General features: G+C 40.7%; 1 protein-coding gene across 2 annotated transcripts; it reads right to left on the bottom strand.

The window, feature by feature from the left end:
* Positions 1-326: 326 nt before the first annotated feature.
* On the bottom strand, positions 327-19,730 carry nt5m (5',3'-nucleotidase, mitochondrial). Of its 2 annotated transcripts, XR_012591815.1 has the most exons (7): positions 19,311-19,730; positions 17,052-17,152; positions 15,395-15,455; positions 15,157-15,271; positions 12,718-12,958; positions 2,005-4,556; positions 327-1,750 (listed from the first exon to the last, which is right to left on the bottom strand). XR_012591815.1 is itself a non-coding variant. In XM_074619167.1 (5 exons), exons 1-5 carry the CDS (start codon positions 19,587-19,589, stop codon positions 12,819-12,821), a joined length of 696 nt encoding a protein of 231 aa, XP_074475268.1. In that variant the 5' UTR covers positions 19,590-19,729; the 3' UTR covers positions 12,670-12,818. The 2 variants fall into 2 exon arrangements, 1 of the variants encoding a protein (XP_074475268.1); XM_074619167.1 differs by lacking the exons at positions 327-1,750; positions 2,005-4,556 and having other exon boundaries at positions 12,670-12,958; positions 19,311-19,729.
* Positions 19,731-21,543: the final 1,813 nt, after the last annotated feature.

Raw genomic sequence — 21,543 nt, 5'->3', positions numbered from 1 at the left:
ATATTCAGTGACCCCTTCTAGACTCATAGAAAAAAGAAAAACTGAGTTGCCATGTGAATATCTGCAGGCTACACTATAGTGGCATGCCTGTTAACCCACATTATGGAGTCTGTATCTATACATTCAGCTTCCTGATGACAGTTTAAACATCCATCCCTCAGATCTTACCCTCTTCCTGTTCGACGGTCACCCTGCAGGGCTGGCTCAACCTCAGTGAGTGCTTTTCATATACTTGGAAGATCCAATTTTAGGTTGGCTGTAGTTTCAAAAAAGCACAGGTATAAAATATTTTTTGGACAGGTGAGACAAAAACAGAAACATAACTCCAATTTAGAATTGTTTTTACTGTTAAAGCTGGACTCAGTCAATTACAGTAAAAAGTAAAAAATAAATAGTATATTATGTAATTACAATGGAGGCAGACATAAGGGCAACAACTCCAGATGCCATAAAATAAGCTTATCAGTGTTACTGCTCTGTAGGCCAGTGCGGGTGTGTGTTTTCTCAGTAATTACCTGCAGTGTTTGACTTACACCCATAACACCAGCTCAGCAAAACACAGCGTCGTGTTCCCTCAGCCACACAGACGGATGGATAGATGACTGATGCAACAGACAGGGGCAGACAGACAGATGACAATAAACCAGTCCAACAGACTGACATAATTCTGCCTGTCTGTGGATGAATTACTCACTTTGGCACTGGCTAAAACATGCTAACTACTGACTCAGATATTACATACCAGCATCTGGGACATTTCTCACGCGCAAACACAAGAGGACCCATATGCAGATACATGCAGAGTCATGTTCTTGTCGCTTAAACCTGCATTATTTATCTGACCACTGGGGGGCAGCAAAAACAAGCTGTAGATGCAAAATTGGCATATCACCTTTTAAATGGGTATGGCATAATTGTTTTCGCAAACAGTTTACACAACCAGTAGTTAAGGAGCAACTTTATAATTAATTTGAAGTTGCGTTTTTGTCCACCTGGCGAATGTAACTCCAATATTCACTCTCTTTTAGCTCCTTTTTTGGTCTCTACCAACTCCTGAGGAGAATATCGGGCTTTTTAGCTGCAAAATACTTCACTGTGTTCACCTGCTAGTCGCTACCTGTGTATGTCTACCATGTGGTGCTGAGGAGGTAGTGTACAGCGGCTTTTTAGAGCGGCTGTAAATAACACAATGAGAGTCAAGAGAGTGAACCAAAACAACGAGCTGAAACGCACTATAGACCTTTTTTTAAACTTGACAACACACACATTCAAAATGGCCCCTTTTGTATTTCCTCGTGTTACAACATGGAAAGTCGTGTACACAATATGTTTGGCGTTCAAGTGGTTAAATCGTGAGAACATCGCTGTTAAGCAACGGCAATATTAATGTTACTGTCGCCGCGTAGAAGCCACAGAGGTTAACAATTTATCAAGCTAGCAAGCGGGTAACATAATGTAATAAATGCAAAGGTATAATGACAGAGGAAAAAGATGAGGCCATTGGGAATATTAACATTTCCCTCAGACCTATTATAAAATTATGAAGAAAAACAGTATACGACTCAAATTACAATATATTAACTTATGCGCCGAAAAATGAACTTCCATGGCCTCCGCCATTTCTCAAATCGTCAACAAACATGTCACAACTCGGAGCATTCAGAAACTTTCCACTTACGAGGTTGCGAATACCACATGAGGGGGGCGTTCATATGGACTTTTCTTGTGAACACGGTAAACACGACCCCATCTGAAGGCACCATTTATGCAGTAGCTGACAGGAAGTAAACTTGGACCAAAGCTGTTGCTTAAGCAACAGTATGGCAATAAAAAAGGTCTTGTTATTTCATAAAATTGTTATTACACAAATATAGCTGCTTTAAAGAGGCGAGTAATGTCATAATCTCTGTAAACAGATTCTGCATTCATTCAATCTTTAGGCAACGGGACAAGATTTTGGTATCAGAAGTTCTGATTTCCGTTTGTAGGCCGAGTGATATTGACCAATCATGTTCAAGCAGGCTTTGGTTGAATGCAGGTAAACAGTCCCTGAAATGCAATCTCTGATTTAGCTTTTTATTGGTTTAAAATTAACTTGTAAACTGGCTACTTGTGAAACAATCCGGTCGTAGACGTCGTCTCGCAGCGCCAACTCCTGTCTTGAGTCTCAAGTTGCTAATAGGACTATAAACAATGAGCAGCACACGGAAAAGGAAACCCAGAAACCCCTTGCCCCCAGGGACTTATCCGTCATCAGACTGATAGTCAATGGGTTCCGATTATGTCATCATCCAAATATTACCCAGAGCTTAATACTACTCGCACTACTACTTCAACTTGGTATTTTAATTATCATGAGGGAACTTTGCGATTCTTTAACTCCTCAAAAAAAAAGCACATAGCAGGCTGTAAAACCAGTGTTTTTAATATTGTTGTGATGTGCAAATGATTCCGTCTGGAACAAATTTTACAACACACTCCAAGCGTGCCTCTTTCCTGCTCTGTCGTAAAGCAATTAGACAAACGGAAGGAGAGCAATCCAAACAGACAGAGAGGATAACAGAGTGTGAGATGCAAGGGGAGGTAGTGGGCCTCTGACGGAAGGAACAAGAAACAACTCAGCAAACAAGCTCCACCTGACCAGTCCTCTCTGTTTTATGTGCTTGACTGTACTTCCGTTTTTTTTTTGCAGACATGTTCTGCTCCATGGAATGTACTTTCTATAGAAATAAATCATTGGCACATATACAAACAAACACATTGGTGTATGTCCCACTGAACATGGAAGCTTCCTTGGAATATGTCCGTCCCTAATTATTAACCTACGACATCAGCAGCAAGTGGTTAACCGGAACCTCATGCCTAATCTAAACAATACGCTGACTCCCAAGACCTCTTTGTTCTAGTGAGGACATCTTGTACATTATATCTCCACTGCACAAACAACACAAACCGTACCGTGCAGACTATTTCCTCAGTATGTCCAATATGAGTACACCCCTCTGAATACAGAGCTCTGTATACCACTGCATTCATCTTAAAGAGAAATTCTTGCTCAGTCCCAGTTTTATTGCTCTGTTGGGATTTCCTCTGACGCAGTTGGCTAATAAGGACAAACCTCTGCACAAGCAGTGCATTCCACTCAAGGCTGTGCTCTTTATTCCAAGGATGTCTACAGACCTTGGATTAGGGCTACTTCTGATAAGCAATCAAATTTGTTTGCTTTTGTTGTGTTCTTGATGAACTGGAACTTTGTATTTAGGTTTCAAGGATTTAGCTTGACACTCTTATCCGACAGAAACTGTCAGTCCTGCATTGTGTTTAGTTCTGTTAGCTGTTAGCTCTGTTAGCTGTATTAGCCCCATTAGCTGTTAGCTAGCAGAGCTAGGGGCTACTGTTAGCTCTGTTAGCCAAAAACACCGTAGGACTCCCACCAGCTCTACTCCTATCGTCTCCTATCGAAGACGTGCTCCGTTGTAGCAAAGAACATATTGCCAAGAAGTGAAAGTCAATTGTTTGTTCCATTGCAACATCAGCGCCCAGCAGCAAAGCTACGCTCCCGCCATTTTGGACTGAAAGCAACGACTGGACGCCAGTAAAACACCCACCTAAAAAGTGCCGTACAAAAGGAAAACAAAATTATTTCTATTCTATTGTCATATTCTACCGAAATGGCCTGTGTTGAACAATAACATATTATAGATATAGTGGCTGTTGGCAAAAAAACACCAGAGTTTCATCTCTTTGCTTCTATACTCTTTGGTTGTAGTCAATATTCAGTTCAGTTTATCAGTTGCCAAGCGATAGTTATACATACATACATGCATGCCATTGTTTTACCTAGGCGTGCAAATCAAGAGAGAAACTAGCTGACACAAGAGTTCAAACTGAAGCAGTTGGCTGGTTGGTTAAGAGTAGTGAGGAGTCAACAATCAATGACAATATAAAACAGTCAACACAAATTTTTGTTAGTGAAATATGTTTTCAAAAAGTGTGAATCACTGCACCCACGAGAGATCCTTGAGCATTCAGTCATAAATGTGCTCAAAAAATATTAGGTTGATGGGTCCAGCAGTATGCGAGATTAGCCGTGGACGGACGGACGCACGCATACACTCGACCGAATACATAATCTCCTGGCGGAGAAAATAGGCTTTCTGCTGCCCCCAAGTAACCCAAAAATGTATTTGTACTGCTTTAAAAGCTGCAATAAAACCTAAATTTCTCTGTAGGCCAATCTGTTAATTACTCTTACTCACTAATAACTGATTTAATTCAATTATATTATATTTATTCTCCATATTAATTGAAACATTTTTCCTTTAGTATAAAGCGTTGCTAAAGACATTCTAGTTTTAGTTGTTGCATGATGCTTTTAAATTGAATCAGAGGCATCTTAACCCAGACAAAACAGAATTCAAGAATGTCGGACATCTGCACACAATATCTGCGATTGGTGACTTTAGCCTAAATATATACGTATTTGACATTTAAAAACTGAAGTCAGTCAAGTCTTGGGGGAAAACAATAGCGGCCAGGGCTGTGGTTCCAGAACTCTGAAAGAAAGAAAGAAAGAAAGGTCAAGGGGAGTGGAAGAGGGGATTTTTTTCTTTTCAGCACCCTTTCGAATCAAACAACACAACACATTGTTTTGCCTCTAGGTAAAACGACACATACAGAAGAAATATGTCTGTAGGTGGGTCGAGCTGGAAACAAACACAAATCATTGTTGTATACTGAGCTGGTGTTATGGGTGGAAGTGAGTCACTGTGTGGGTGCCCGGGTGATGACTGACAACTTTTTAATTTATATACAAACACACACTGTAGAGACGTGACCAAACACACTTGATCATGTTTTTATTAGCTTTATGCCCTGTGAGGCCATAATTTGTGTGAGGTAATGTCATTACATGAATCTGTTATTTTGGTTCCATTCAAATCTACAGGACCACTTGGAAAGTGTTCAATACAGAAAATAAGGCAAATCTAACCCAGTTGTATGTCCTATTTCACAGGTGTTTTGCTGCTTTTGAAGAATCCCTTTCTTGTTATTGACCGTGAAGTTACATATGACGCAGGCATGGTATATTTCTGGTGTGATGACGGCAGAGGAGGCACACACTCGTTTTGCAATGACACGGATTTGTCACACATTAACATTTAGTTCAGAGAGTACAAATGCTTTTACACGCACTGTGCTAAAAAAAATTATCTCGTCCAAACGGGGGTTTACTTGCCGTTTGTGCCATTATACTGTACCACGTTGAAATGAAATACACCAGCAACACTCCCTAAAGACTCTCAGGTCAATTCCACCCCCTTACACAAACACCTCCCCTATGCCTACACTGTGCTTACACTTACAGTACACATCATCGCAACCAGTTTCCTACCTCAGTATCAATATTTGCAGAAGACAAATGGTGTCAATCTGACTGAATTCACAGCCCCAAAAATACAAACTGATGATGAACACAATTCCCTTTAACCCCCTGAGACCCACAATAGACCCATTTTTGTCTTTTTTAGGGGTTGGGACAGGGGTTCTTTAGGGTGAGACAGCAGGTCAACGGTAGATGTCACATAGAAGTGGTGTACATCATCTGAAAGCTGGGAACCTGAAGATGCATTTGAGATGCAAGTTGTTCTAGTCATAAATCAGAAATAAACATTAATTAATTAATCAATTAATTAGAATAAATTGTGAAAGTGTATAAGGCTTTAGAACATTACGATAGAAGTATATGATGGTCATCCTCATGCTCTATTATGTCTCATAACTTGTTACAGCAATTTTGGGGTTGATACCATTTGTTACACAGATTTGGTGCTAAATTTGACCATTTTTTAACACTTGAGAATTGATAAAAATGATCAATAATCCCTCTAAAATACCACATTAAGCTTTCATCTATGTTGTGTGTGCACAGAGTGCACAGTAGATTTTGCTGTGTTATTATAGTCAATAGTCCAATGCCAACATTTCCAAAATTCTTGCTTTCTACAACATCTGGACATGGCAATACAGTATAGTTAACGTTAGGTAAAGATCAAGTCAATGGCAAATAAACTATAGTTCAAATATGGTTATAGTTAGGCACATAAACCTTGGTTATGGTTAATAAAAAGAGCTAACTGCAGGTCTGTGATGCCTTGCTTCATATAGAGCACACCATGTCCGCGACTGGCACTGAGTGTTGGCATTGGACTTGCAGCATGAAGTCCCTGTTTTGAGCAGAGCTTGCGTGTTGTTGACGTCCACAGACAAACTGGACGCTCGTTCAGACTGAGCAGTCATCAGAGGTTTGTTCATCTGCTCAGTATCTGAGCCAAACAGACAAGTCCAGGAAGTTTAGAAGCGGAGGAAACTTGGCCAAAGACTAATTTCTGGTCGACTGCCAAACAGATTTCACTACTATTTTGATCCAATTATGTTTCGTAATCATTCGTTTTTGGCAAGTGTAAAATGTGGATAAATAACAGCCTTTAGAATTATCACAGGAAAAACTCTACAAAAGCAATGCTTTCAGACAAGATGCATACCTCAGCTTTTTTTAATTGAACTCTTCATACAGAATAACCTTTGCTAATTAGATATTGTTTGTTAAGTAGGCCTGTCAATCGATTTAAATATTTGATCGGGATTGTCCATAGTTAAACGTGATTAATTGCAAATTATTGCACATTTATCTGTTCAAAATGTACCTTAAAGGGAAATTGTCAAGTATTTAATACTCTTATCAACATGGGAGTGGACAAATATGTTTGCTTTATGCAACAATAACAAATATTGTCCAGAAACTCTCACAGGTACTGCATTTAGCATTATAACATATGCTCAGATCATAACATGGCAAACTGCAGCCCAACAGCTGTCAGTGTGTCAGTGTGCTGACCTGACTATGCATGTGATTGACTTGACTAACTGAATGTGATTATCATAAAGTGGGCATGTCAAATGTCAAATATGCTGAAATCATAAAATGTCAAACTCGCGCCCAACGGACAACAACAGCTGTCAGTGTGTCAGTGTGCTGACTTGACTATAACTTGCCCCAAACTGCATGTGATTATCATAAAGAGGGCATGTCTGTAAAGGGGAGACTCGTGGGTACCCATAGAACCCATTTACATTCATATATCTTGAGGTCAGAGGTCAAGGGACCCCTTTGAAAATGGCCATGACAGTTTTTCCTCGCCAAAATTTAGCATAAGTTCGGAGCGTTCTTTAACCTCCTTCGCTAAATAACTAGTATGTATAGCTAGTATGACATGGTTGGTACCAATGAATTCCTTAGGTTTTTTCTAGATTCATAAGATGCCAGTATCTTCACTCTAGCTTTAGAACTGAGCCCGCTGCAATCTAAAAATCGCAAGTTGCGTCAATGCGTTAAAGAAATTAGTGGCGTTAAAACAAATTTGCGTTAACGTGCTATTATCCCGTTAACTTTGACAGCCCTAATATTAACTTTTTTAATACAATACCAAAAGCACTACAAAAGTAACAAGAGCTGAAGATCCATTCAAAGATCTGGAAGTGGAGCCTCTCATTCAGTCTATAATGGACCACACACCAAGCTGCTCACAGTGTGAAGAAATACAAAAATAAACTGCCTTTGTTCATCTTTGTCTCGGGAGTGGACTGTCGACCCGTTCGGAGACCATTCATTGCTAATGCATGCTGGGATATGCTCCATCCCTTTCGGAACCATGCAAAGGCTTATGTAGAAAACGTAGGAATGACACACTGGCAAGGTTTTGTTCCATTCGATGACACAACTCTAAAATGACACCCAAGAGACGGCGCTCAGCTGAGCAGCACAACGGACCTCTGGCACACGCTGAGGTAAAGAACTGAGCGTCTAATTAAAAGAAGACCTCAAAGGACCCAAGACCCAATGCTGTGGGATTATCTAACATCCTCTCCTGTTGACACTATGGAGGATGATTGCACACGATTGGCTACATAATCAACTGTACAGCACTGACGCGTATAGGGTCAGAGGGTTATGTTGTGGCTCCTGTCAGGACAGTATTTTGGTATAACGGAAGGAAGACAAAACAGAGATAGTATCGCATTCATTTATGCTTTTGGAATTCTTTATCAGCACCACAAACATGAGACAAAAAAAATGCTGACATACAACTGATACACTTGCAGTGTTTGTGCAATGGTTGACTGTTTTTTTGCCGTCATGCAGCTTCATTTTAACAACAACAACAACATGGCTATCAGGTGGGTGATCACATGGAACCGAAGAGTTGCCCCCAAACAAGCTCCGAGCACTTGTGAAAGACAGCTGACCTATTGACCAGTTAGTGGCGGTCGGAAGTATGGAGGGAGAAGCAGAAGGCGTGACTTTGAAAGTGCACCAGGTCACAAACAAGCCTGCAGGTCGATGGGTTTTATGCCAAACAAAGAACAGATGCTACAGAGCTACAGGGATGCATGTCAAAATACGTGTGCTCCGGGTTCCTCCCACAGTTCAGTGTGAAGTGAAAACTCTACCCTTTCATCCGAGGCATGCTGGGTAGGCTCTAGTTCCCTCCCTAACCCTGAAAAATAATAAGCATTCCTACGTCTGGGTTAATGCTTTTCCTCGGTCGGGCCAGTGGGTCAGAAATATACTTGCCCAAAGTCAATTTTTACTGACTCCTATTCAAACTGTTTTATTTCAGTTTGTCAAATAACAAAAAAAGACCAAAAATAATTATCATATTTTATCTTTATATGAGTAAATTAATCTGGAGTTTCCACATCCTCCAGGGCCAATGCCCACCTCCGCTTCAGCTCGAAACTTTTTCTTTACCATTTACCATTTACCATTTTCTTGCGAGTGAACGATCGGTACTGCGCAACTGTGCAGCTCTCAACAGAGATGAGAAGGAAAAAACTGTGTTTAATTCTTTTTTACATCAGGCCCAATTGGGCAAGTGAGCTGCTAGATTTACTAGTCTGACATGGCATTTCATTTGCCCCAGGCAAGCGGGCACTCCTTATTGTTGAGCCCTGTACATTTCTTATTTTAAATTTTCAGCAAGGTTTTTTTTTTACTAGGTTGGCCCTTGATAGCCTTCTTTACTGTTTGATAGATACGGGCTCAGGTTTTCATTCTCCGCTACGAGAGCTGCAGTGAGATTCATTAGCAATGACAATGTAGTCAATACAAACACCAAGATGAGGCATGGACTAATGGGCATCAAGAGGCAGATGTTGACATTTGATAGCGAACAGTTTCCCATGTGTCTATTTATATACATTTATCCTGGTATAATGAAATGGACTGAGGGCAAACTTGCAGTCTAGACCCCAGATTAATGTTCATATTTAGCTGCTTCTTTGTGTGTTCTTAACTGATGTGATCAGTGGAGAGAGGAAATTACAAAAAAAAGAGCACAAAGGGAGTTCATCATGTTTAGTTTAACTGTCCCATACTGACACAATGTCAAGCCAGGAGGTTCCAAACTTCTGCTAAAAGCTCTCATGTGAGTTCATGTGACTTTTGACAGCATGGGCCTAACGCTGTGTTCACACTACGCGAGACAAAGGCTACAAGTCATTTTCAATGGAAGCCGCCAATGACGTGAAGCGACAAACTGACGCCCGACACTTGCTCCAATGACGTGAAACGTCATCCAATCATATGCTTTTGTTTCATTTCTGGTCCCCTTCTTTCTCCCCACCATTCCTGTTCCGTTACGTCTATAAAAAAAATGTGTCTCCACGTCCTCCCACTGTACAAAAGTGAAGCCTAAATATCCCGGATACGGGCTGCCATCTTGAAATTTTTACACCATTTTTAGTCTGCGCAGTAGTGATCGGGGGGGCATCGGTGGTATTGATGTCCCGCCCACACAACCACCCCAGCCAATCACGAGCCGAGCACGGCCACAGCTTGTTAGCGTGAGCCACCTAGCTGCTACGTTAGCACCACGTTAGCCGTTTGGCTAGAAAGACACAACAACTCACCATAATATCTCTATTTTATTACACAGACTCGTGACGGTTATGGAAGGTTCAAGTTACATCTCCACTCTCGTACAATTCCCGAGCCTCTGGCTGCGTGACTACTTCACTCAGAGCAGCTGTCAATCATGACATCACAGCCCTTTTTATAGCGTCAAATAACTAATTAAAACCAAACTTGTCCGAAAAATGAACACTTGAACATACTGTTCATCAGCGTGATAAGAACTACCTAAAATCATTTTTGGGAAAAATGTATTTGACTTAGTTTGGCACATGTCCCATTCGCTAACATGGAGGAGGCGGGATTTATAACCTATACTGCAGCCAGCCACCAGGGGGCGATCCAGATGTTTTGGCTTCACTTTTGGGAAGCTGTCATGTCGTCCATCTTTACATAGAGTCTATGAACTGCGGCAACGATTGTTGAGCGGCATTTCAACTGCGACTCGGCGACAATGAACAAGCTTTTAGTATAAAAACTAAACAAAGAAAATCAAATCCACCCTTAATTGCACCCAAAAAAGAGGACCATTAGAAGCACCTTGGTCATACTGTTATTCTTTTTAAGCGAGGTGGAATAAAACACACACACAACCCATGGACAGAAACAAGCATTTCAGACCAGGCACAATAACACAGCACTAATGAACATCAGCCATAATACAGGTTCAGCATACACCACTTTGTTTCCAGAAAGCACATTAGCAGCAACAGGCTAATTTGTAACTGACCTGCCAAAAATAGCCAAAGTGGATTCAAACATACTTACAGTGTGTTTCAGTTTACCATGAGGCAGAGCAATGCAACTGGCTGAGTTCAAGTTTTGTTTTCTAAAAATGTTCGATTGCTAAATACACCTCAGACAAAATAAGTGCTTGGATGCATATATTCTTTTCAGCCAAAACGCATTTTTAAAATCATAAATGACATGCTGAAATAAAAACAAATGGATTTTATTGTGTTGCCTTAGTTTTGTTTTTTTTAAATGGATGAAATGGGCTTATGTAAACAAGCTAAAAAGACAAAATATAACAACAATAATGAATACCTATATGTGAATTGTTGAGGGACGCAGACCTAATTGGAAATGGCACAGACCATGACCAGTACTTATAAAAATGTGGTTAAGGGTATACGTCTTAAAACTACTGCCGTGTATCGGCTTTTGATTAATTGACTTTCTCATTTTTGTGTATTTGCAATTGAGCCAGAAATTAATAAAATATGTTGTGTTCAAAATAGCTTGACTGACTGTGTGAAAGTGGAGCACGTAAAAACAAGACATAACAATATAAATCATCTCTCTTTTTTGGACATTTTAACATTGAGAAATTAGTCACACGATCATTTTTTAAAAATAAAATCTTCCCCAATAAACTCTTTTCTACCTTTAATATTTTAATTATATTTAGCATTTTCCAGTGACTGTTGTTTTAATATATCTAACACTACTGAGGGTTTTGGCAACGTGCACATGTATGCGTGCAATTCTATTTTTTTCTCGTCGGTGTATCCATTAAAGGGATAGTTCAGGTGTTTTGAAGTGGGGCTGGATGAGGTACTTATCCATAGTCAGTGTATTACATACAGTATTTTTGCCATCTAAAAGAAAGGCCCAACTAAATTAATAAATATTAGTTTAGTTGTTTTTGCTAGTTTACCTTGCCGTGAGACAGCTGTACAGTCTATGTTTCTGACGGGGAACTGAAGCCTTTATATACGCTCTCGCCAAAGCAACCAGATTCCACTGAAAAAAACTGTTATTTTACCTCGCAGAACACGGGGGCTGCTGGTCTACCGCTGCCTTGATTGGTTCGTTTGTTTGTTTGTTCGGTGAAAATATTATAAATATAGCATACACTTGAACTGGTATTGTTTTTTTTTTAGGTCAGCCTTTCTTTTAGGCGGCTAAAATAGGTTTTGCTGCCGGACCCGTCCACATTACTTTGCTTCCGTGCTGGTACGCCTGTCTGTTTCTCCAAACTGGGGGCGTGCTGACCATCATCTACTGTAGGTAATACACTGACTATGGATCAGTACCTCATACAACCCCACTTCAAAACACCTGAACTATCCCTTTAAGATGCATAGATCATTGTGAAACAGAGGAAATAAAAAAGCACCATATCTGCTCTTTACAGACCTTCAGAGATATCTTTCTACATTTACATGACAGTGGTACTCGGTGACACATTGCAGTACTCTACCAAAAAGTACATGTGGAATGATGACCTGCTATAACAGTTAAAGTGTTTGTAACTTACAGTATTTATATGTAAATACTCGCCAGCGCCTATACGACTTGTGGAGAACATTTTTGTAAATGTCAGTGTGTAGTGGAGTGCCCCTGTGCCACCGACTCATTAATGCAACACAATACTGTCACATACTGATTTGTAAAGAAGACCATAGTTAGACCGCCCCAGTGGTTGTCCACAATAACAACCCAAAAAGCATCCAGTATGCAGACACAGAGCTGCTTACTGGGTATCCATTTGAAATTCAATGTTTTGTTGACTCAGTTTCTTCAGTGAAATTGGTGGAAAGGTTGGAAACTTCACTTCACACTCGGTCTCAGAGTGCCCCCTTGTGGTCAAACAAGTGAATGTCCTCTCCCAACTGAGAGCAACAAGTGCCTGCTTTGTGTAATATATTATTGTTCATTTGCCTCTTAATATTTTTACCCTCCTCCTTTTCAGAAATTAACTCTGACATCGCCTCTGCAAGACAGCGTTCCCTCCGTGCCTCGACACCCGCCAGCGTGGCCGATGACAGTGACCCCTGAATCTTTCACTGGCCGGGAAGCGAGGCCGCTTGGGCTGGGGGTTCGTTGGTGAAGGAGCTCCTCACTGCCTTTTGCTGTCCAGGATGGCCCTCCAGTCGTCCGACCAAGACTCCAGTCGTCTCTGGGAGGGGCTGATGGAGAGATGTTTGTTGTGGCAGGCGGTGAACAGGATGTGCTCCCACGTCGGGTTGGGCTCCACGCCTGATCAGGGGAGACATGTTGTGTACAAACGTTACATAACTGACAACCACCCATATTTCAAACCGCTGCTTTAGAACAACCCCAGCAGATCATCCTGGCTAACAGTGTGCACACTGTGGCAGCTGTCTTGAAAGGTGTAAATGAGGCAGTGATGAAGACGTATGCAAATAATTAAGACACCCACATGACATTACATGCCATAAGATGGCAGCACATCACCCCCACCCTCATCCACCTCCACTGGCTCCCGGTCAAGTCCCGCATCACCTACAAAATCCTCCTCCTCACCTACAAATCCCTCAACGCCCTGGCTCCTCAGTATTTATCTGACCTCCTCCACCCTTACACACAGCCCCGGAACCTTAGATCCTCAGGCACGGGTCAGCTCTCCGTCCCTCACACAAGAATGAGAACTTTTGGGGACAGAGCCTTCAGTGTGACAGCCCCCACACTTTGGAACTCTCTCCCCATAGAGCTCCGCAACGCACCATCTCTGGACACCTTCAAAAGACTCCTCAAAACCCACCTCTTCACCAAGGCCTATGGCCTCTAGCTACTGTTACATTTGTTGTATTTATTTATGTCTTTGTTAAGCGTCCTTGGGTTTCATGAAAGGTGCTATATAAATCCAAGATATTATTATTATTATTATTATGAACAGGATTATGTAATCCTCTTCCCTTTTTTTTTGCTTCCTTCCTTCTTTCTTCACTTTGAAACACACTTTCATGCATGCTGAACGCTATTCGTGTTAAAGTTATTTTTAAAAGCATATTTACATTTTGATTATGTTATGTCACTACTTTTATGCCAGTCAATGATCATTATAAACACCAGGTATGTTATCAAACCTCAGCTGCAGTTTTTCAGATAGCCATCAGGTGCATATTTTATGCCGCATTTCCACTGCATGGTACGGCACGGCTCTATTCAACTCGACTCGCTCGTCTTTGGTTTTCCATCAGCAAAAGTTCTGAATAGTACCTGGTACTTTTTTTGGTATCACCTCGGTTTAGGTTCCAAGCGAGTTAAAGCACTGCAGACCACTGATCGGTCAGAGAGAATCGTCCCAGTGCGACACACAGGACATCCTGCACAAACTCACCATTTCTACATAGCCTAGCTGCCGTCAATAGCAACCACAGTATTCACTTGACCCAGATGGAGAAGTGCAGACGTTCCTCTGTTTGCTTGCTGATGAAAGCATTCAGTGAGTGTCGCGTTGAAGATGATGTCACGGCAGTTTCACGGTGCGGCGCCGTGGTGATCAGCTGACAATCCCACCTACACTGAGAGGGTACTATCTGTAGTGGAAAACCGAATCAAGAAAAGGGCCTGGTACCAAAAGGGAGCGGAGTTTAGTCTAGCCATGCAGTGGAAATGAGGCATTACGCAGGCATGACAGAATTCCTTCAATCCTGATTTATCGCAAATTAATCCCACATTTTTTATCTGTTCAAAATGTACCTTAAAAGGAGATTTATTATAAGTATTTAATACTCTTATCAACATTGGAGTGGGCAAATATGATTGCTTTATGCAAATATATGTATGTATTTATTATTGGAAATTAATTAACAACACAAAATAATGACAGATATTGTCCAGAAACCCTCACAGGTACTGCATTTAGTATAAAAAATATGCTCAAATCATAACATGGCAAACTGCAGCCCAACAGGCAACAACAGCTGTCAGTGTGTCAGTGTGCTGACTTGACTATGACTTGCCCCAAACTGCATGTGATTATCATAAAGTGGGCATGTCTGTAAAGGGGAGACTCGTGGGTACCCATAGAACCCATTTTCATTTACATATCTTGAAGTTAGAGGTCAAGGGACCCCTTTGAAAATGGCCGTGCCAGTTTTCCTCGCCAAAATTTAGCGTAAATTTGGAGTGTTATTTAACCTCCTTCGTGACAAGCTAGTATGACATGGTTGGTATCAATGGATTCATTTGGTTTGCTAGTTTCACACCACTATCTTCACTCACTACACCACAAACTAAAAATTGCAAGTTGCGTTAATGTTTCAAAGAAATTAGTGACGTTTTAAATGAATCTGCGTTAACGCGTTATCGTGTTAACTTTGACGGCTCTAAATTATGAATATTATTACAATACAGAATGTCCATTTTGTTATGTAATTCATTGACTAAATTTCAAATTAGCAGACATACACACAAACAGTCCCCCTCACCTAGAATGTCCGGCTTGTCGTCTATGAGGATGTCTCCGGAGACTACTGTCTTGTCTCTGGTCAGGATGACGTGCTCCAGAAAGTGATAGCCAAAGTGCTTCTCTATCCAAGCGTACTAGACAAACACACACACACACACACACACACACCAAATGAGATTGAATTAGAAAAAGGAAACACAGAAGTAATATTTCCCAATGGGAACAGAATGGATGTTGTTGTTTGGCAGAAGGCTCACCTTCTCATGCGGGCAGTGTTTGTAGTTTTTTATAGGGCTGGTGCAAAGAAAGACATCTGTGCTGTAGACACAAAGGGAAACAACAGTGGAATAAATTAAAAGCATACAAACAATGTTTTATATGCCTGACAGACACACTGGTTCTTTATAACTGGAAGCATTGGTTATTTTGGAAACAGGCAGTGGACCTTCCCTAGTAGGAAAACAACAAGTGAAAGACATGAGATCAGACCATATGGCCGATTCCCCTGATAAGAAAACCGAATCATTCAGGCACTGGTGGCTAAAGAAAACATTCAATTCCACCAGGAGAGGAAATGTAAACATACAGTTTCATAACTACGACGGCTATTTATAGACGTTATTCCACCGTGTTGTGTGCTTCTTAGAATGCTGCAGGAAATGGCGATCACAGCCTCCTCCGCGTTGACTCCGATTACACTTGACTCAATCAAAGAGGTCGTTATCGATACAGATGCTTTCACCAAAGCACATAGAGTGCACCACTGTTTCTCAATATTACGGCTGTGGATGAAGTAGCCTCTGAAACAGCAATCCAACAGGATTACTAAACCTCTCCATCAGTGACTGCTCATCAGTATCCAACATGGCAACACAATAATAATCTGTCATAATTATCAGTCCATAAATTCCATATGCCAAGTAAAAAAGTGTCTCATCGTGTGTTTTTAGTTGCTGCAGTAAAGGAGGAACCTCATCATAGAGTACCTGCTTATAGCCAGTAGTTAAAGGGCGGGGCCATCTATGTTCTTTTCTGTTTTTTTTCACTCAGCTGTTAGCAAAAAGCAGTGACGTAGGTTAGCAAAGTAAGCTGATCAAGAAGGTTAGGAATAATGTGAACGCTAGCACTAGCTGAGTAAAAGTCAGCTGTGCTAAGTTTGGAAATGACTGTTAGTTCGATTTTGAGGGTTATAGGCTATACTCCCATGTTCTGTGAGAGTAAAATGAGTTAAATTGTTGTTTTTATCAATGGAGTCTGGTAGTTTCAGTTCCCCGTCGGATAGGGGTAAAGCGGCTGTGGACGGGAGCAGTAGAAAAACATATTTTAGCCACCTAAAAAAAATCGATATCAGTTTAAGTGTACGCTATATTTAGAATATTTTGACCACTTTACCTCGCCGTCAGACAGCCCTTTCTGGCGGGGAACTGAAGCCGTCACCCTCTCTTCAAAGCCACCAGACTACATTAACGATCAGTTAGTTAGTTTGTGTTATTGTGTGACTTTCGGATCCGAACTAACGTGGCGTCCTGTCTGCTTCTCCAAGCTGGGAGCGTGCCGACCGCCATCTATGTTACTGTATGTAATAGGGTTAAAAGGGCTTGGGAAAATAGCATTTTTACATAAAAACATATGTACTTCGACCAAAATCTGAATGTTTGGATTTGAATACATAAGGAACACCACTGGGAAACTACAGAATGATATAAAAACCTCAACAAAAAAGTGGTGCCATGCTTTGTGATACATTTCCCTCTCATGTTGATCACCCTGTAAGCTCTGAGTCATTCTGGTTTGTTTTCTCTTCCCCTTGTGAACACACTTCTCACCATGATGTTACTCAGACAGTCTGTATCACATTGTATTATTACACCAGCAGCAGCTGAATCAGTTTATATATTAGATGAGTGAACCTACTTATCCATCTTGGCCATCTCCTTGACCGCCGCCACTCCTCCTGGCAGCGGCTCCAGTTCCTTGAAGAAGTCCTTGGACTCCCAGATACTGATGGCTTTTTGCTGAAGTAAAAAAAAAAAAAAATTTAATTACCGCCTTGCAGTTTTATGCCTCCGCCAACTAGTCAAGTTGCAGTTTCACATCCAGTTTGTCCAAAATGTCATCATTTCCTCAATTTATCCTATATGAAATTGTCATATTTATCATATGCATTCTTGAGTTGTGGTCAAAAATGTGTTTTGTGAGGTCAAACTGATCTTGACCTTTGACCTTCGACTACCAAAAGCTAATCAGTTCATCCTTGAGTCCAAGTGGACGTTTGTGCCAAATTTGAAGAAATTCCCTCCAGGCGTTCCTGAGATATTGTGAGAATGGGACGCAGATGGACAACCCAAAACATAAAAGCACACATCGTATGGTCCGGCTCGACAGGATCCGTCATTTCCAGACTTCCCATTCATTGTCTCTGTAAACAGCCGTGCAATGTATTCTGGTAGTGCAGCGTTGCGTTTCGAGAGACGGAACGTCACGTTGGCCGCTCCTCATTTGCATAAAGTCGATGTCTAGGATACATTATGCAAATCAGGGTGAAGCCAGACTCTCAGTTGCCCAGAGGAATAGAAAAGCTGATATTTGAATGAGACTGTACTGTACAGCTCTCTTGAATGTTTCAATAATGACAAAGCAGGAACAGAGAAAAACATCTTTGTGCTCTATTTCTTCTTTTGTGCTCATGTAACCTCGTAATCCTGACCTAGTTAACAATTTCGTGACATATTATATTTGCATGATATAACACAAATTAGACATATTTTAGATAGCTTTTAATGTCTTTTAAAAAAATGGAATGAGTGGGCATTTTTTGCACAGTTATCCAAATGATGCACTTGGTAGTGCAAAATGAGTAAACATGCAGACATACTGGTGTAATATATTAAAATAAAAGTCTCAAAGTCTGTTCGTTGGTTTAGAATCCGACCTCATCACCATCCAAAGTCTTTGAGTAAATACGTTTTTCCACAGAAAAAAATATAAATATTATTGTGACATTCACCCACTTGACTATGAAAATCACCTTAGTGAGTCTTTATAAAACTAAATAAAAGAGCATCCATTAGACTCTTTAACTACAGGCCCGTGGCTAACTGAGTAACATATGATGACAAATCAGCATCAGAATTAAAATACATAAACAAAATACCCTGTTCAGTACCCAAGCAGTCAAGAAGAGACTCAATAAGATACTGTAGGTGAGGCCAAGGGTTATAACACTCTGAGACCGCTCTCTTGGTACCATTTATTACACAGATTTGGTGCTAAATTTAACCATTTTTTTTACCACTCGTGAATTGATAAAAATGATCAATAATCCCTCCAAAATACCACATTAATACACAGAGACCTTGAGGAACATTATAGGAAAAGACTTGCTGTGACTTGGTGTCAAAAACTTTTGACATTTGGAGATTTCTGCAAGAATTGCATTTTTTTCGGCGATTACATGGCAAGCACTTCTGTTGTGTAAACTGCTCAGAAACCCCCTTATTGTCAATCTACCTGGGAAAGCCATCCATCCTCTGAATGCTCTAGGTCTCTAGTTTGTGTCTGTAAAGTTTCATGAGGCTGTGATTATCCTAGAGGTCACCACAGGTCATTTTATACAGTAACATCGGGATCTCACTGGACTTAAACCAATACGGAATTATTATTTTTTTAACAAATTTTGTTTAGTAGTTATTTATTTTATGGGATAAGAGGATTGTTCATGTTTCCTAATATTTTTGGACAGCTTTAGACCATAGGAATAACATGTATGAATTTTGAAAACAGGCGTAGTTCCCCTTTAAATTTTATTTCTTCCTTGCATTTTGTCATGCCAGATACTGCCTACTTTTTTTGTCCCCTCAGACATTGAATGAAATTAATAAACAAAATATAAAAAATTGTGGTTGAACTGGTCAGCACTGTGCAAATGCATATATGGGACATTTGGTGGGTGCATGTTGGGTAATATCAAGCTCTCCAGAGTGAGATCTGACACTCTAACCCAGTCTGTAAATGAGATCTATTTTTGTTAATTACACTCTGTTAAAATGTAACTGGGGCCCCAGGGGGAACCAGCTCTAGGGGCCTCTGGCTCTGTAGCACTGCAAATGTGAATGTCATTCATTATAACCTAATACTATTACACATTATACAGTAGTATGCATGTCCACTCACACACAGGTCAGTCCTCAGCTGGCCGTACTGCTGCGACACCCAGAAGCCTCTCCGGTCCTCCAGGGGGATGTAGGGATCATCCGGATACCGGGCCCGGTACTTCTTCAAGAACCCCCCCTCGAAGTCCGCCAGCACCCCGTCCACGTCCACCAGAACCCGCAGTCTCTTACCGGAGGGACAGGAGGAGGACGACATGTTGACGACGATCCTCTTAACCGGATCACGGATCAAAGTTCTCCCTCTTCCGAGAAGGCGTGTAGCGCTGAACACTACTAACATTGTTGACTCTCGATCTGAGTGGCTGGCTGCTGCTGTCACTACCGGTCACCCTCTCCGGTCACCCTCTCCGGTCACCCTCTCCTCCTAACGACGGTGGAAACACTGGATCAAGTCCGCACGGGAGTCAGACAGTTTAATAAATACTGCAGCAGTAACACCGTGTTGTTTTCTCAACTTGATTGTGTTATTTGTCTTTTCGTGCAGTTTAGTTTCACTGCTAGCTTAACCTGATCAGTCAGCTGCAGCGAGGCTAACGGTCGGTAGCTAACTTTAGCCGACAGGCTAGCAGCCGCACAGCAGTAGCACACAGGTCAAATCAGTGACATGCCTTTGGCCAGTGTTAGGGGTGTTTGCATCGTTTGTCTGTCAGTGTGTATTATTAACTGCCCCGGCAGCTACCCAAAGCCTTTCTCTCAAACGCACAGCATCTGTAACATCTGGCTTGTTGGTGCTACCTGAGCAATAAACGAGTAATACACAGCTGACTGGTACTGCGGCACCAAGAGAGAAGAATCTCTCAGCAGTGGACACACTGTATAGCAGAGCTGGCACACAGCAAAGATATTATACAGAAACACGATGGCTCACTCCTCCGTTGTTTTGTGTGAGGGCCATGTATAGGCAAGGCAAGGCAGCTTTATTTGTATAGCACATTTCAGCAACAGGGCAATTCAAAGTGCTTTACATAAACATTCAAGAACATTGCGACAAAGTGCAGAAGAACATTAAGACATAATTAAAACAGTTATAAAAACATTAAAGATTAGAAAATAAAAAAACAAGCTAAAAATAAAAGCTAAGATAGAAGCTAAAATAGAGTTTAACACACAAGAGTAAAAGCTGTAGTGCAGTATAAGATAATTATCTGGTTTAATAAAAGGCAGCAGTAGCAAACAGGACAGTTTTAAGCTTTGATTTAAAAGAGCTAAGAGTTGGAGCGGTCCAGCAGGTTTCTGGGAGCTTGTTCCAGATATTTGGTGCATAAAAACTGAACGCTGCTTCTGCATGTTTAGTTGTGACTCTGGGGACACTAAGCAGACCTGATCCAGATGACCTGAGAGGTCTGGATGGTTCATATAGGCACAATTTGCATTTATACAATACTGCAAATTTGAAAAAAGAAAGAAAGAAAACGTTTTACCATCCACTATTATTCTTATAATTGTATTATTATTATTATTATTATTTATTTTTATTAAGGTTATTTCTGCCTAAATCTGACAAATAATAGCCAATTCTGAGTGCATAAAGTGATATTTCTGCAATTCTAAAAATCGATTGATTGGACTGATGAGAGGCAACACTGTAATGAGCTGTACATAAAATGCATGACTTGGTTGAAAATTTGTTAAAGTACAAGTTTAATTTTCTATATTTGTTGTATGTTTGTTGTATTATTTCTGTGTTTTTTTCTTTCTTTTGCTCATCTTCAGTGATTGTAAATAAGTTTTAGACATTTTTTATTTGCCACCAACCACAATTACAGTACACTACATTACAGAAACACAATTGGAAGACAGACATATGGTGGTACAGCAATGAACCAAAAAACTATTAGTATATGAAGATGAGGAGTATTCTCCCATATTGAAAGTGAATAAATGGCAACAGGCTAAAGACACCAGTGAATAAGTGTGCTGTAAATGCTTATGATCTACTTCATTTAAATTAGTTATCAGGACCTCTCTTCTTAATACATTTGATTTTCTCAACAGTTACCTATAAAATGAAGCACCTTTAAAACTCCTGCGGTGGCAGACTGACATAAGTGTTGGCATTGTTGCCTCCAAAGAGCAAGGTCCTTGGTTTGAACCCTGAACACGATAAGCGATTTAGAGAATGGATTTACCCAATTCCTCTCATCTCTTATCTGCAAATAAATAAATACATGAATTACAACAGTCACAGACAAGATCATTTACAAAAGCTTTATTTTTTATTTTTTTTTGAAGCA

The sequence above is a fragment of the Sebastes fasciatus genome, chromosome 20 (genome assembly GCF_043250625.1).
Source record: "Sebastes fasciatus isolate fSebFas1 chromosome 20, fSebFas1.pri, whole genome shotgun sequence".
In the NCBI taxonomy this organism is placed as follows: Eukaryota; Metazoa; Chordata; class Actinopteri; order Perciformes; family Sebastidae; genus Sebastes; species Sebastes fasciatus.
The sequence above is the reverse complement of the archived record's forward strand: the minus strand, read 5'-3'. Positions and strand labels throughout refer to the sequence as shown.